This window comes from Opisthorchis viverrini (genome assembly GCF_000715545.1).
Source record: "Opisthorchis viverrini unplaced genomic scaffold opera_v5_301, whole genome shotgun sequence".
Classification (NCBI taxonomy): Eukaryota; Metazoa; Platyhelminthes; class Trematoda; order Opisthorchiida; family Opisthorchiidae; genus Opisthorchis; species Opisthorchis viverrini.
In genome coordinates this window covers 496749-513082 of record NW_008751955.1, presented here as the reverse complement: position 1 = coordinate 513082, position 16334 = coordinate 496749, and the positions used below count along the sequence as shown (strand labels likewise).

General features: G+C 43.7%; 1 protein-coding gene across 1 annotated transcript; it reads right to left on the bottom strand.

Annotated features, from left to right (window-relative positions):
* Nucleotides 1-5661: 5661 nt before the first annotated feature.
* T265_14937 (hypothetical protein) lies at nt 5662-14752 on the bottom strand (the record flags this gene model as incomplete). Its single annotated transcript, XM_009175867.1, is given in 8 exon segments — nt 5662-5856; nt 7205-7436; nt 8091-8258; nt 8639-8755; nt 8838-8921; nt 10504-10624; nt 10629-10977; nt 14540-14752. Coding segments are annotated over 8 exon segments (1479 nt in total).
* Nucleotides 14753-16334: the final 1582 nt, after the last annotated feature.

Below are 16334 nucleotides of genomic sequence, written 5' to 3'. Positions count from 1 at the left end.
AGGTGAATCATCAAGTGAAGCACCCTGAAGTGGAAGATTAAGGAACGAAAAGTGATCGGAACTAATTTGGAACTCCTTCAACTCATCAAATCAGGATTTTGGCACCCATACTAGCCAGCAAGAGCCGTTAATTAACACTCAACATTGATCTAGTTCGTAGAGGACTTGCTGATTGGTTCTCTGTCTGCATTATAACCTGGCCAATCCGGTGACTTGCTCACTTGGCCTGATGAAGCTTTAGTGTCAGAAGCGAAAGGTTGCCCAAATAAAAACTACCTATTGTTTACCAAGCTCTTCTGAAACCATATTTGAAATTCTCTTGGAAAATAGTACAACAAACAACCCGAGACGTTGGCGAATTACCTGATTGTAGAACTGGCTCGGCAAAACCCATTCTCTGTCCTCCTTTGTCAAAAACATTGTAAAACCCGCGTAAAAATGATGATCCGAAAATCCAGTCATGTTTCGAATTTGGCAGTGCCTTAAAATTGAGAAAGCATTCCATTTTCCCGGTGACAAATCGCTGAAAACAAAAAGGAATTTTAGTTTTCTGCATTTTGACTCATGGATGTCATCGGTATACAGCGCACCCGATCATCGTTGAAAGTTGGTAAACCGCTTCACATCCCGGCCAATCGGCTACAAGGATATACAAATCAATTTGGTTCCCACGAGAGACTCAACTGAATCCCCCTCTCTCTGATTGTGCTGCACACAGGCCGTGTAATGTTTCAGTTGGCACATAAGGTTGACGGAAACTTGGGGACTACGCCTACCTGATGAGCCCCAAGAAGAGTGAAACCGGTCGTGGGCTGTCGAAGAGTTTCCGGCAACCTTGTGAGTGGTTTTCTTTATTAAAAAAAGACTACAAGGATACTTTTTCCCTTAGGAGTGAACCTTGGTGGAGTTGGAAAGCTGAGCTGTTTTAAGCCAGTTGTTTTAAATGGTAGTCGGAAAGTGAAAAATATTTCCTGTCACCACTTCAGAACAGCATAAGCACAGGTGCTGAGATGGTTCAATTTCATCTTTTTTTACAAAACAATGCTTGAGTGATAGCGTATGACAATGTAGGACAGTGTAAGGATTGAACGGGACAGCTTCACGCACAAATGAAGGGTATAACACTGAAGACGGAAGAACTTTCTAGGTGTCGTTTTAGAAAAAGTTTGGTGATAACCGATAGATTTATTGCTGGGCAATGTTTCGCTTTTGACACAAAAGCCTCGTCAGGCCAAGTGACTAGGTTCCGAGGTTGATCGAGATTTAAAGCGGAAGGAGAACCAATCAGCTAAGTCAAGCTAAATCTCTGTTGGGTGTCGGCCGAGGGATTTTAGTGTGTTAGAGTGGTTGAACAAGTGTTGGGTCGGTGGGGAAACCTACATGTGTTTGGGTCCTGCCTAGGGTCTAGTTCTTCTGGTTCGGTTCATTTGATGGTTCCTCTTGAACTTCGTTTGAACCTTCTGTTAGTCTGTGTGGGTGAGCTAGTGCTAAGAAAGTTGTGTAGGAGGGATGCTGTGACCTTTGGTCGGTTGGGGTTTCCACCCCTACCCCCCGGTTTTTTCTAATGATCCTAAGTGGATTGACAACCACACCGTCACGTGTCAACTCGGCTTATCTAAGACCGCTTTCCATACGCTCGCTAGCTCCACACCCTCGATTCTATTCACGCTGTGATGCTTAGTGATTTCCACCGCCTCGGCTATCAGCCGTTGTGGTGTGAATCGCAGTCCCCGTCTTAAGACTTCCACATTCTCCAGATCTATTCTATGTCCCGTGTCTAAGGCATGTACCGCCATCGCTGAGTCTTTGACCAGCGTTTGGTATTCTTCTGCATTCCTTGGTGGCTTGTTAATCCTTCTTTTATGCTCACCAATTCTGGTGTGCAATTCCCTGGCAGTTTGTCCTATATAAACCTTAGCACAATCGTTGCAGTTAATTTTGTACACACAGTCCCTAGTCCTTTCAGCCGGCAGGGGATCTTTCAATTGCACCAAAACTGAGCGTAGCGTTTTTCCCTTCTGAAAAGCTACTCTAATGTTGGCTAAGTTCAACAATCTTCGAATAACCTCCGATGTTCCTGCTTTATATGGAATGACTGCTGTGCCAATCCATTCTTTACTGGGTCTAGATACTGGAACCAATATCTTCCTTAGTTGTCGTCTAATCAAACTCACTGGGTATCCTATTTCTTGAAGTTTGTTGGCAATCTCGATTTGAGCTGCCGTCCGGTCGATCTCTTCTGTGCACAGCGCTCTAACTCGACGAAACATCGATGAGACAATGCTGGCGTACACGGACTTTGGGTGTGCTGATGAATAGCTTAAGACGGTTCCCGTGTCTGTTGGTTTCTGGTAGACAGTCGTTTTCAATTTCCCACCAACCTTATGTGTTATACAGTCCAGAAAGGGTAATGTGCCCGATGTGGACTCTATCTCCATGCTAAACTTGATGTGTGGGTTTAAACTATTGAGATAGTCGTGGAAGCTGTTTACGTTGTCTCGTTTGATTACAACAAACGTGTCGTCAACATAACGCCAAAAAACGTTGGGTGGACAATGATATCCGGCCAAAGCTATTTGTTCGAAGTCCTCCATGTAAATATTGGCTAAAACTGGGGATATTGGAGATCCCATTGCAAGGCCTTGTTCTTGTGAGTAAACAGTTGTGTCAAAAACAAACTTATCAAGATTCAAACACACTCTTATGCCCTCAACTATTTCATCCACCGAGAGCTGTGTCCGTTCCCCGAGTGTCGTGTCTGCCAGTAACAACCTCTTAGTTACCTCCAGAGCATCTGCCCTAGGGATGTTTGTGTACATTGATATTACGTCAAAACTCACGAGGACTTCGTCCATCTCCAAAGGAAGCCCTGCGACCTTGTTGGCAAAGTCATACGAATTCCTAATGAAGGTGCTTGATTTCCCCGTGAGCGGTTTTAGTATACTAGCTAAGAATCTGGCCAGTTCATGCGGCGGCGAGCCTATACCATCCACTATTGGCCTTATCGGTACATCTGCCTTGTGGATTTTTGGCAGTCCGTAGAGTCGCGGTTGAATCGCACTTTTTGGATACAACCGATACCACTTACATTGCCCCAAATGGTTTATTACGCATCTTAAATATCTCCCAACTTCAACCTTACTCTTATTCATTATTGAAGTAATACTGCTACCGGTAGTTTGTCGGTAGGGTCCATCGGCGAGGTGTTGCCTGACCTTTTGAAGATAGTCGCTCTTATTCATCACTACTGTGGCTTTACCCTTATCGGCCTTGATAATGACAATACTATCTACCTGTCTCAGTGTGTTCAACGCTCTCCGCTCTAGGTGCTTCAGTTATACATATGTAACTTTTCTACCAAAAATCGGTGCTTGTGTTTTAGTGCCTGCAGAGTTTATCAATGCACCGTAAGTTAGTTTGTTAGTGTTAGTTTTGTGTCCTTTGTCAGAGTTTTTGTGTTCTACGTGAAACAACTTCAGTCCTTCGTGGGCCCTGTTTGAAGGATAATGAAAACTACAGAACAAAGACAGGAAAGACTGGTGCATCTGCTGAAGTTCGACAGCACCCAGTCGATTACATTATAGCCCTTTCATGTCCAATCCAGCGGGTCTCGCTGGGGCCTGTGCATCGATCAATCGATATGGCGGTTCGCTAACAAGTTAGCGTGACTTTCTATGGTGGGTAATCAATAGTAAAAGCATGAGATTAAGTGCGATGAATGCACTTCGTCTGAAAGCATTTTCACGTGCATACAACTTAAGGTGAGATACCCAGTAACTGAACTGGCGGTTTGAAGACCCTTATGTGCCTTGAGCTTCAGCGGACTGATACGTGCGCTCACTTATCATCAAAAAGTGGGAAACTATCAAATACAATGGATCTGCCTGAGTAATCGATATCCAGATCAAACGACACTCGTTTTTGAATTTGCCCTGGGTCAAAATAGAGATCAATAAAATCGTTCTGGCTGCGCAGCACGGCAGCGTGGTTAAGCAGTAGAAATGGCCTGCGACCGCTAGCAAGTGGAATGCTGAAATACAACAATATGCATACAGATTTCACGGAGTAACTTGTCTATCCACATTTTGTCCAGTGAAGATTTCAGCGCAGTGCCGTGAAATCAACTTCTCCTATTTAAGCGAATTTTTTGTTTGATGGTGAGTTGCATGCGTAGTCAGTAAATCAAATGCATTTGTTTCCATTTATGCAGTGTTCAAATTTTTTCATGGACAACGGCTTGACTATCCATTAGACTACTGACAAACTACTCATTTCCTTTCAGTTTAGCTGTCACATGGCCACAATTATTGGAGGTAAACGTGCAACGTTCACCAACGGACCACTTGTATCAGAGTTATGAACTGGGCTATCACTAGGAGCCATTGTGTGTCTTGTAATAACTTCATCAGGCTGATTCAAACCAGTATTGATTGTGCGGAGACGATGGACCTCTGTAACTCATCGATTCATATTTGAATTGCTTACCTTACTAATGGAATAAGCTTGATTGCGTCGGGATGTTCACCAGGAATGACGTTTGTTTGCTGGAAGTTCTAAGTTCGAACATGTCGCTGGATTAGCGATGAAATGTTTGCAAGGTATTTGTCGGGCTAGACGAACAGATGGAACGTCAAACTGTGTTTAACTAAAGACAAACCTGACCAACGACCAATGGTAGATGTTCATATGATGCTGAACTGTATTCAGATTCAATCAGCTACTTGTGCCGATGTATATATTAGACGACAGTGAGGACTGCATTGTTGCGCGGTTACGAGTCTTGGGCACGTTGGGCTGAGGATCTAAAACACTTTCAGATATTTGACCACGGATGTCTCAGAAATATGGTGAGAGTCGGCTGGAACCAAAGAATTCCCAATGAGATTATCAAGAGACATCCATGATGACATCCATCAAAGAACGCAGTCAGCACTGCAAGCTAAGAGGGCCGGGATGTGTGTTAAGCATGCCGAGTCGCAACCAACCGAGACAAGCGTTGTTTCCGTGCTTACATCAGAACGGTAGAAAGCATTGGATTCAAAGTAATACTTGGAAAAACGAACATTTGTGATGATGGGTTTTTGCCTGATAAGCCTTTTTGGTATCCAAGAGAAATAGTTGGTGTAATTAAGTCATCCCGCACTTTGCACCCACAAAGTGTAAGGTCGTGTTCGTGGACGTGCAGTCACTGAGCACGCCACTTACATTCCAGGGGAGGTACTGGACGTTATAGAACGTTTTACGTATATTGGAAGTTGTATTAGTTGCCACTGTAGTGTTACATATGAGGTCAATGCACAAGTCTGCAAGGCTCAGGCCGCGTTTGCTAATTTGAGACACCTACGGCGTCAGAATGGTCTATCCCTGAATCTGAAGGGACGTGTCGATCAAGCTATAGTACAGGCTGTTTTGTTGTATGGCTGTGAGATTTGGCCTATTCGAGCAGCGGAACTAAGACGTTTTCAGGCGTTCAACAATCGTTGTCTCAGAACCATAGCTCGTATGGGTTGGTGTCAGCGAATCTGTAACGCAACAGTTAGAAAGCACGTTTTCGGTTGTGTAACGGGTACTTCCATTGAAGAATGTGTCCAGCACCAGAAGCTGCGTTGGTTGGGACATGTGTTACGTATGCCGAAGAGAGTGCTGTTTTCCATGACCTATTCAGAGTGGCGTAAACAGAGAGATGGCCAACCCTTGACTTGGTAGAGGAGTATGAAGGGGATCACAAAACGCTTGGGTGCTGTCGGTGCTACTCGCCTTCCAAGGTGGGGACCGCGTGGTCCTCACTGTGCCTGGTTGGAGAGGCTGTAAGCTATGGCTGCCAACGGATGTCAGCGGCGTTCTTGTTGTCAGTTTCTATCCAGATTGCCTGAGTGAATGTCTGGAGGTGTAGGCACCTCGGAATGATTGTGGTAAGCTAGCACTAAGTCCCTCCCCCATCCACCTTTACTCTTTTCTTTACAATAAGGCTTTCAAATAAATCATGGTTGTACGGCAGTGAAGCATCGGTGTTGAACTCTGATGTCATGCTGTCGATGATGATGATGATGATGATGATGAGTTAGTGTAATAAGGCTAGAAATGATTTAGCTGTGCAACCGGACTTTTTCCAAGGATGAAGAACATAAAGCATTGACCTAATGATTTTCTCTAGTGGTATTCATATGCACTGATCTTGATTCACTGGAAGAAAGCAGAAATTGGTTCGTTTCATTTCAGTTCCGATTGTTTTTTAGTTTATTCTGCTTTCCGTATTGATTTCTGCTTTTGATTAGTTCCACCGATATCTATATATGCATCGATGAGTATTGACAGACAGGCACGTTTAAAAGAAACTTTGTCTGGTTACTATAATTTTCAGCAGTTTGATGTATCCTTGTCCAAATGGTTGACTAGAGAGTAAGCGAAAATCAAACGAACTTCGAGTGCGTTCCACTGAATTTGGTTATGCTACGGACCTCGCTAAAGATGGCCAATTGAAGCTCGTGAAGGAACTAGTGACTCTTTGAAACTAAGACTTAGAAGCTCAAGTACCTCAGCTACGGAAAAAGCCTCATGTTACAAGAACATAGTCACGAGTTCAAAATTACAGGCAAAGTCACGGGATTTAAAATATACCTATGACCTGGAATCAAGGCTGTTTTGTTGACACTAGGTAACTTGTTTACATCGCCTGCTGTCGCTGTTTGGCTGGCTGGACGTGTGATCTGACCCAAAGAATGAGTGCTTTTTTAAAGAGGTTCCAACGAGGAAGTGGATGTTTTGAATAAGCTTCGTTTCTTCTATTTCTTTTCCAATGACTTTTTGATGAACTCTAACAAAGCATGGACCCAAAAAATAAAACATTTTTGCATCTTTGAACTTACTCCGATATACCCGCTCATCCTGCAGCTCAGAACCATTTGAATAACGCCAAGTGTGACGTCCTATTGCCCAAGGTAGCTTGGCTGCCAATCGCAAGCTTTATTCCAACCGATATTGTTTAGTTCTTCTGCTTTCCGATGACTGGAGCAATTTTTACGTATCTGTTTTCAGCATTATCGATGGTGCCTTAGACAGGAGCTTTTGTGTGATAAAATGATGTTTAGCCGACCCAGTGATGAGCTCTTCAAATACGGGCCCATTGAAGTTAAATGAATCCGAGTGCGAAAGATTGATAACATACACGTGGAACACACCTTCTGACCGAGGAAAAAAAACTCACTCTTTCCACGTACAAATCGCGCGGAAATCCCAGCTGAAATCCATCCAAGGTGAAAATTATTTCGGGAAACTCATCAGCTTCTTCGCAGTCGACTTGCTCCTCAGGCTCCAGATAAACACCAAGCTGACTGATCAAATTCAAAAGAGTCCCATATGGACACATCACCAAATACGTACCGGTATCTGCTATCGCAATGAAATTATGGGCTACCGTGTTGCCACTGACTTCCATTCTAAAAGAGAATAACGGCATTAAAGGTGTGTGTGAATTTCCGGAATCTATTTACTTGCAATAAAATACTTCCACAACATAGCCTGAGCTGACTTAGTATACAGCATCTCTGAGACATATTAGTGATCACTAAATACAAAACGGCGCGGGACTTATTTTGAGAACACCTGAATTGCGAGTGTCATGAACGGACAAGATTAGATTCATCCTACAGCTGTATGACGCCACAAACTAATACACTAATCACCTACAAGGGGAACGTGGTCAACTTCGACTAGCGGCACGTGGGCTTTCACTGGCTGTGAAAGCCCTCAGAGAGATACTACCAACTCCTAACAAAGTTCTCGAATAACACGGATTGAGGAGTGTATGACTCCAAGGGGAGCGCTGAGTGGGATGGCGTCGCCTAGGAGAAATAGTAACCTCGACAGTCCTGTCGGCAGAAATAATCGATAAAACCGGAGCAAATCTCGTGCTTATCATCATTGTCCGTGGAATTTTTGTTTGGAAAATGGATTCTCCAAAAAGCAGAAATTCTACTAATGCAGTGATGATTACGGGATGTGAAAGGACAGGCCTTCGGGGCACGTTAATGCCGACACGTGGGACTACAAGTCGAGCAAGAGAGATCCGAGAGATAGATAGACAGAGAGACAGGCAGACAGATATATAGTAGACAGATAGACTGACAGATGAACTGTAAGATAGACGGAGAGACAGACAGGAAACGGACAGACAATAGATAGGCGGGCATACAGACAGATATATAGGTAGATGGACAGACAGACAAATAGATAGATGCGAAGACAAACATGCAGGCCGCCTTGTGGGTGGGAGAGCATGCAATCAGGTGGTCAAGCGACCATGTAGGCATTAGAACTTCAATTTTGGGTTCAAGTAGATCATAAGGTTGACGGAAAGTCGGGGACTGCGCCTACCTGATGAGCCCCAAGAAGGGCGAAACCGGTCGTGGGCTGTCAAAGAGTTTTCAACAACCTTGTGAGTAGTTTCCATTAGAACTTCTCTTTTTAAACCTGCCACCTCATAACATTGCTATTGTGTGAATATCGTCAGGAAATGCAAAATATTATTTCACCCCTCCAAAATTTACAGTTTACAAAATTTATCGGAAATCAATCCAGGAGCTATATCACGGGGAATTTGGTCGGGAAAAAATCTTTATAGACGCAATTAGTGTATTACCTGTGGAACTGAACTCTCCAAAATTTCCCGGGAAGCACAGTCGCGTAGGATATCTCTCCTCGATAGTCGTCATGATTAACCCCACCAAAAGTTATTTTCCCATGGATCAGAGTGGAACTGAATTGGGAAAAATATGGACGGTGGGCTGGAAATATTCATTGATTGTTGAAATAGAAATAAATAAAATAAAATAAATCACGCAGCTGTGACACTCTTCCGGTGCCTTGCTGCTGTTTCACCCGAAGGAAGTACGAGGGCTGGGATGCTTCCAGGTTGCCCAATCCTAGACGGGGAAGTTAAGAGGTAAAGGTCGGGTTCGAACCACGGACCTTCCGGTCAGTAAATTTCGTTTTCTAACCACTTGAGCCATCTCGCCCCCCACTGACTGCTGCCAAGAGACATATTGTTGAGTAAGCATTCCTACCTTGGCTTCGATAATCTCGTCGCTGCTTCCATCTAGATAAATTCTATCGATGCATTGCTGCAGTGTTTATACACTACCAGGCCTGTTTCTCCTGGGTTTCACTAACAAAAAGCCTCTGAGAAAGGGAAACATTTTGATATGCGCGCTTCTGGCTTCGTGCAGTGAACAGCCAGTCGGTCGACCATAAATTCAGGACATAATAACTAATGCCCCAGTCTAATCAGCGTTCCTGGCTGCGTAGATACCTCGGACAGAATCCCTCTTCGTGACATTTTCAAGGGTGAATAACGATGAGTTTGAATCAAGTTATCAGAACAAACTTTGCAGCTGCCCTGTTCGGAAAGTTCTATCACGGTTGCCAAAACGTACGACTGTAGACGCCGCTGGATCCTTTGGCACAGTTATTTCCAAGTTACAACTCTATACTCAGGAGCACTTCTTACGATCACTAGCACTTAAGTGGCCAAGACAATTACATCATGACTGTCGCATACCGTGGCAGTTCTGACAAATGTCCTGACTACGCGCCATTGATTTTTTTAGTGCCAGTGCTTTTACCCACCCAACAGATATTGCTCACACTGCGTCAGAGTTTTCCAGGAAATAAACAGATGATAGATGTAACTTTCTTGTAAGAGTAGTCCCCCTGGTCACCAGCGCGTATAAAGGCGCGACTTATCGAGGCTTGGACGGTCCACAATTGAATGCGCAAGACCGACCCACGGATTCAGTTATGCGCGCTGCTTTGATGCCCCGAGACACTCCCTGGGAACCCAGCTGAATCTCTCGGTTTTGATGTTTCCAGGCAATTGAATGTGCTGCACCAGGCCGCCTCAGGTTTCAGTCGCTACGATATTCGAGATATGCATTTTTATCATGGCGGAATTTATTGCTAGGTATTTTATGTCGCTACTGCTGTAACCGTATATTATATATTGTTGTTATTATGATATATATTAAACATACATGTCCTCTTTCTGGGGCAGGCTTCTCGGTCTGAGGCAGAACCAGAAGTTTAAGGACCAACAATAAGTGACATACTGGGGATTAGTCTCCCTTGAGTGTGGTCCTTCCTAATGGAGGAGATTGAATTGGATTATGCAAAAGTCCTTTAATGGACTTGCTGTCTAAAAGTTCTGGAACATATGCACTGCCAATATGCAGACACAGTGCTTTTTGAACGTCATCGGGCACGGTGCCTGCACCCAGCGTTTGTGCAGGAATCCGGGAAGCGATAAATATCACTGACTTTTTGAGTTAAGACCATCATCTTTGGAAGGAATTGCTTTCGTCTGTTCCTTTCGGGTGTACTTCGATGATAAACTCTCTCCTAGAAGAGGATACATCTATCTGACAGTAGGCACCGAATTTGATTGTGACTATGAAGTGATAAGTTCATTTGGGAGCAACTGTATTTCACAAATGAGATCCTGAAACTTACCTAGGATACACGATGGTGAAGACCAGTTGAGAAATCAATTCCTGAGTAAACAGATACTCTAGTAGTGTTTGGTCGAATGATTCCGCTGTTTCATTAACTGCCAACCCCAGGTTGCCGTCACCTACATTGAGTGAAAGTAGGCCGTTCGCGCGATGCACCTGACCAAACGTCACACCGACCACCTTTGTGCCACTGATCTGACGGAACGAAGATCAGTTCGGTTCCTTCATATGATCTTACATCAAGTGTGTCGGTCCCAAGCGTACCTTCTATGCTGGAACCGTCACCGTATATCTCACATAGGGCTCCTGCCTTTTTCTGAAACGTTTTTGATGTACCTTTGAATTTGTTGTTATTCACGAACAAGCCCGGTTCGCACTTATCTGAAGGAACCCACAGTGTGCTTGATCCTGTATCAATCAATAGACGAAAATTTTGTCTCGGTTTCCCGAATCCGACGACCACGTAGAAACCCTGTAAATGATTATTATGTGAATAAACAGATAGGTCTGCAGACCCCTTCTCCAGTAAGATATGGCAAAGTGACCGTCTTTCCCTTGCTGAACAGATGATTGGTGAGAAAGGCAAACAACTCACGGATTTGCTGATATACAGCTATGTTGAATGAAAAACACTACCGGTATACACAACTTCAGTAGCATATTTTGTGGTACCGGGCAGAAATCAGTGACCCATATGAGCAAGTGCATCTCAACGTTTGACTATGAAAAGGGATTCCATTGGATGTTCTTCCACCCCGGTGACGTGACCTTGAGATCACCATTTGATTGGATGCATATGCGGGACATCTCATTCGTGGTGCAGCATTCGCAAGCCACCAGCGTCAAGCTGTTATATAACGTTCCGCACCTCTCAACTATTTTGACAGGCTACATTTTGGCGTCACTTATATGTTTGGACACAGCTAAGAAGAAAGGCATTTTCGTAGTCAAAGGTCGGATGATTTTGGTGGAACTATTGTGTGCATGTGTATCCGTGACAAGCAAGCAAAAATGAAATAATGATTTCTCACGCCGACTCAATCAAATGAGTCACAAAAAATCGCTACTTTACAGTAAACGGACTCAATAATGCTTTTAGCACCCTTCTGTTGCCCTTCGCTTAAACTCATCCGTGTTCTCAAGCGCTAACTACTACAGATTGATGGGTTGAAGTGAGCTGAGGACATCTTTTGTACATCGTTTGTATGAACTTCACAAGGTGCATTGACTTCCACGCCCAGAGGGGCAATCGAACTTTTGCACACTGACAAGTATCGCTATTGTAAGATACTTCAAGAGATGTACATCCTTTTACTGCCAATAGCTCCAACGGATTCACAGAGGGATTGTTCCCAAAAACGTTCTCCCTCCCATTTAAACCAGGAATTCTTCGCAGTTTCATCGACAACTAAAGATCGATGTTAAATTTTGAGCTGGCTAAAATCAGGGTCTTATAGTACTGCACAAGAACAAGTATTCCACGGTTTGACACTTTTTAGCCTGAGCCATTTATAAAGAAACCTCTGTCGAAGAGATGGATTTCCATGGGCAGTTTTCGGAAAAAGTAGAACAACTATTTTTCTCTACTTCTGTTACAACTGTCGTGTTTTCACATGAAGTCAATTTCTACCAACTTCACACAAACTTTATCCTGGTGGCCACAATGTCATGATGCGGAGTGTGGTAAGAGAAATCTTGGTATAATTCAGAGATCAGCTTATACTGATGAGGATTTACACACGTTTTGATTGTCTTTGTTAGTCAATAGGAGGATTTGGAAATGATGACTGCATTTAATTCAGCGAGTAGTTTGGCGAAGTACACCCACTTTCAAAGAAATTAGGTCTTGTGAGAGACTCACCTGGAACTCAGCTCAATCTCTCGTTTATGATGTTTTTAAAGACATTAGGTTGACAGCAACTCAGAGACTGCACCTACTTGTAGTGTCTGTAACCCGTTGTCACATTTACCATTCTTCCTGAACTTGAACCACACTTTGTAACTGTCGTTCACATTGTATCATGACGTTTGTTTTAATATTACGAATACACAATTTTCCGGCGCGACCTGCTGACTTCTTGCTGAACGACTGTATTTACGCCCGTTGAACTGTTTGTTGACTGTTGAACCAGTGGGACTAAATCTCTGTGTTTGTGTCAACTGTTGAACGTCACAATAAATCCCTGTGACATTTTTTTAGCCGTGAATAATTTTCCTACCGTGGAATATATCACTCACACGGAACCATCTGCAGGAAATCTCGACGAGTGAATATTTTCCTTTCACAGCCAGTTACTGCATTCGGATCGGTGTAGTGGACTACTGAACCTACGCATTCGTGAGTCCCCATTTGACTACTCATTCCTTTCCTATTGTGATTTTTGTGATTTTGCATTGGTTACTTTTGCTTGTTAATTTATCCGAACACGTTGATTAGGTCCTAGTCCGCTACATAATTGGTGAGCCCCAAGAAGTGTGAAACCGGTCGTGGACTGTCGAAGAATTTTCAGCAACCTTATGAATAGTGTAGTACGTCTATACAAGCATCAAATTTACTCTATTTTTTTACGTACGAGTACCGTGAGAATGGCTATAAAGACATATGAATTACACATGGAAGGAGACTTTTTGATCAACCAGCATGTGTGGATTGCATGAAACAATAAATCGATTTCATGTTTAATTGAGGTGAATTCAAACTTGACTTCTGAAATTTTCAAGAAAAGACACACAGTGGTTGACAAGCTCTGTGAATAGATAAATTTGGGACAGGAAGTAAGGGGAAAATTACATTTCTATAACGTGAAGGAGTCTACGAAAGAATGAGAACAAAACGTGTAGCCGTACAGAAAAACGAACGTTTAGAACGGCAGAAGCGAATTCCAATAAATATTGATAATAGAAGTAATGGTACAGTGATGAAAAACAGATCATGCCCTGATGGCTAGAGAACATTTGCCACGATTTGTTCGAGGAACGGATTCGAGAAGTAATATATATGGGACGACAGCCCCTTCCTCAAGAATCAGGGCGGTAATCTAGCTTAAAGTGTACTAAGAGTAGTAGATCAGAGTAGCTTGAACACGTTCAAAAGAAAACACGGAGAGTTTGAATTGCATGACGCGAAATGCTGAAGAAAGAATAGTGAGTTGAGTTGGTATTTTGAATCTGAACATGAATGTCGGACAGAGCGGTCAACACATGAACGAGCATGGTAGGTTTGAACGTTACTGCATTTGCTGACTATATCGATATTCAGACAGTTGATGATTCCTGCATGACCGTTTTCAGAGGAAAGCGGAGCACTGGAAACTGTGGGACAAACGGTGCTCCGGAACTACCTCACCTTTAAAGCGTGGATGAAAGAGCTAGCGGAGGATAATGTAAGTTTTTCACAAGGGAAAGGGTCAATGACAGAGGTCACTCTAGCACTGAGCCGAATAAGAGAGTGCAGGAAGCGAAGATCAAAAGTCACGTGATCATCGACCAACTCCACCAACCTTCCAGCTTGCTCTGCTGGAGAAAAACCCTTAGTAAAATCCCCTTTCACTTGTCCATCCAACACAATCTTGTTCAGACCAGCTCTGATGTCGTCGTCACCATTCACGTACTTTAATGTTTGCCAGCTTATTCCTAGATGCCTGGACAACTTTGGAATTACCTCATCAACCAACCAGGCTTCTACCAACGTCTGCAGGTCCGGTTGAGATGTGCACCGATGCAATAGAGTGGATCCACTATTCAAAGGTGAGCGATGTACCCACCAATTCCGCTAATCCCACAACCATTCGCAGGTAGCCATCTGATAAAATGATAAAATGAACAAAAAGCTCCTAGGATAACGGCGGATACTACTGATGAGGCATGCAAGTAGTATGTGGCCTTCTCTAAGCTCCGCCCAGCGTCTAATGGAAGTTGAAGTTTGTTACGGAATTGTGGAACTGCTTTGCAGTTGCGTGATAGTCAATGTATACCCATGAAAGTTCAAGAGGACACGTGAGAATGGTCAGTTTTTGAAAAAAAATTGTGCATACGGGACGTTCGCTTTCCTGTCCAAACAGCTTGTATTTGCCTATTTGGTGTTTTCTGATAAAGAATTTTGCAGCGAAGGGCTTTCTTCCTTGTACTAGTTTTGTGACTTTGTCCTTTGAGCAATCGGTCTCGATCCATCGGCTCGATGTGGTCCGCTCCAACTGAATATGCTGCATCAGGTGGACTCGAGCATTGCGATGTAACCCAATAATCATGAGGTTGCTGAACACCATTTAACAGCGCACGACCAATTTCGCCCTACATGGGTTTCTTTAGGTAGGCACAGCCCCGTTTGTTTCCGTCAACCTTTTGTTCTACTCGATGAATATCGGGAACGAGAGTTTCAGCGGAATTCATGTGAGGCCCCCGTGAAAATCAAATCGGTCAAACAAACTGGATCATCATCACCGTGCGGACTGATGCCTCGGTAGGACGGTCGAAAACAAGTGTTGCAAAGTGGACACGTTTCACGTCCGTTGGGTAGTACTGGTCCGATTACAGACAGACTGATATCACACCAGCGTCGCGTCATCAAGCTAAGTGAGCAAATATTGACAAATACTCCCATTTGCACTCGAAGTTGAGCTTGACAGCAGACTCAGTTGAATGTAGCTGTATCTCTCGTTTATGATGAGCCCCAGGTAAAAGACTTTTCAGCAACCTTACGAGTGTGTCGTGTCTGGACAGCAACGTACATCCGAACAAACTTCCCTGATTTTTTTCGTAGTCACACCTCTCTCGTTTGAACGATCGCATTCCTGTTCTGGCATAATTATTCCGGTGAGTCCACATCAAGGGGAAGCACTGGACCCGAGTTTCGTTCCTATCAGAGCTCACCAGTAGTGCATATCTAATGGCCGTGCCGGGATTTGAACTCCGGACATCTGACATGCCGAGGCGAGCGTGTAACCACTACTCCACCAACGCACGATGAGCGCATCTGGATTTTCACGTCTGAACAGGCGAACGTGCTCACACTTGAGCGATGTGATTGGTGTACCTGACCCATTGAACGACGACCCAGCAACTGTCCTGGTTGTGACGATCGACTGACTCGCCAGTTGGGATTCCCCAGTCAGGTAGCGTGACACGCGCTTGAAACCCACTGGGCAACTTTTTGGTTGCAATTTTTGGGGTTTTGTGGGATAGGTATTTTGTTCGTTCTCTGATTTTGGCAGTCATGTCGTGGATAGTATCCCCACAAAAGTGATAAACCTATTGTCACATTTATATTCAGTAATTGATTTCTATGGGTTAAATGCATCAACTAGACTGGGTGCTTTATCCGTTTATTCCTGAAGTGGAATTCCGCATTCTGATGGCACAAATCGAAGCGCTGAATTACTGATAGCCTTTCAACTTCAAAGACAGTATACAGCTTAAATGACCACCTTATGAAAGAGAGAGAGAAGACGACTCTGTTGAACTCGAAGAAAGATTCAGTCCACACATTTATTTGTTTGAACAAAGTGATGCTTTAGTTTTTCACATCTAAGATCGGTTCTGATGGACATTCAACCTCCAGGTCAGTTCTTGGAGTGTCAGAAAGTCATTCGCGTAGAATACGTAGAATACTTGATGAGCTAGACATCATCAAGTTCATCAACAGCTTCGATGGGAGTGAGATTTCGAACAGGTAAATTGAATATCCATACTCTTGGTAACTTGTGGATCTGCCATTTAGCTGACTTCCCACCCAAACTACTATGAGTAGTCTGGATGATTCTGTTAGTAGTTTACCGACAGTGCTTTCAGATTGCCAGTTTCTGAGAAGCAAGCCTCTGTTTTGTGGTAAAA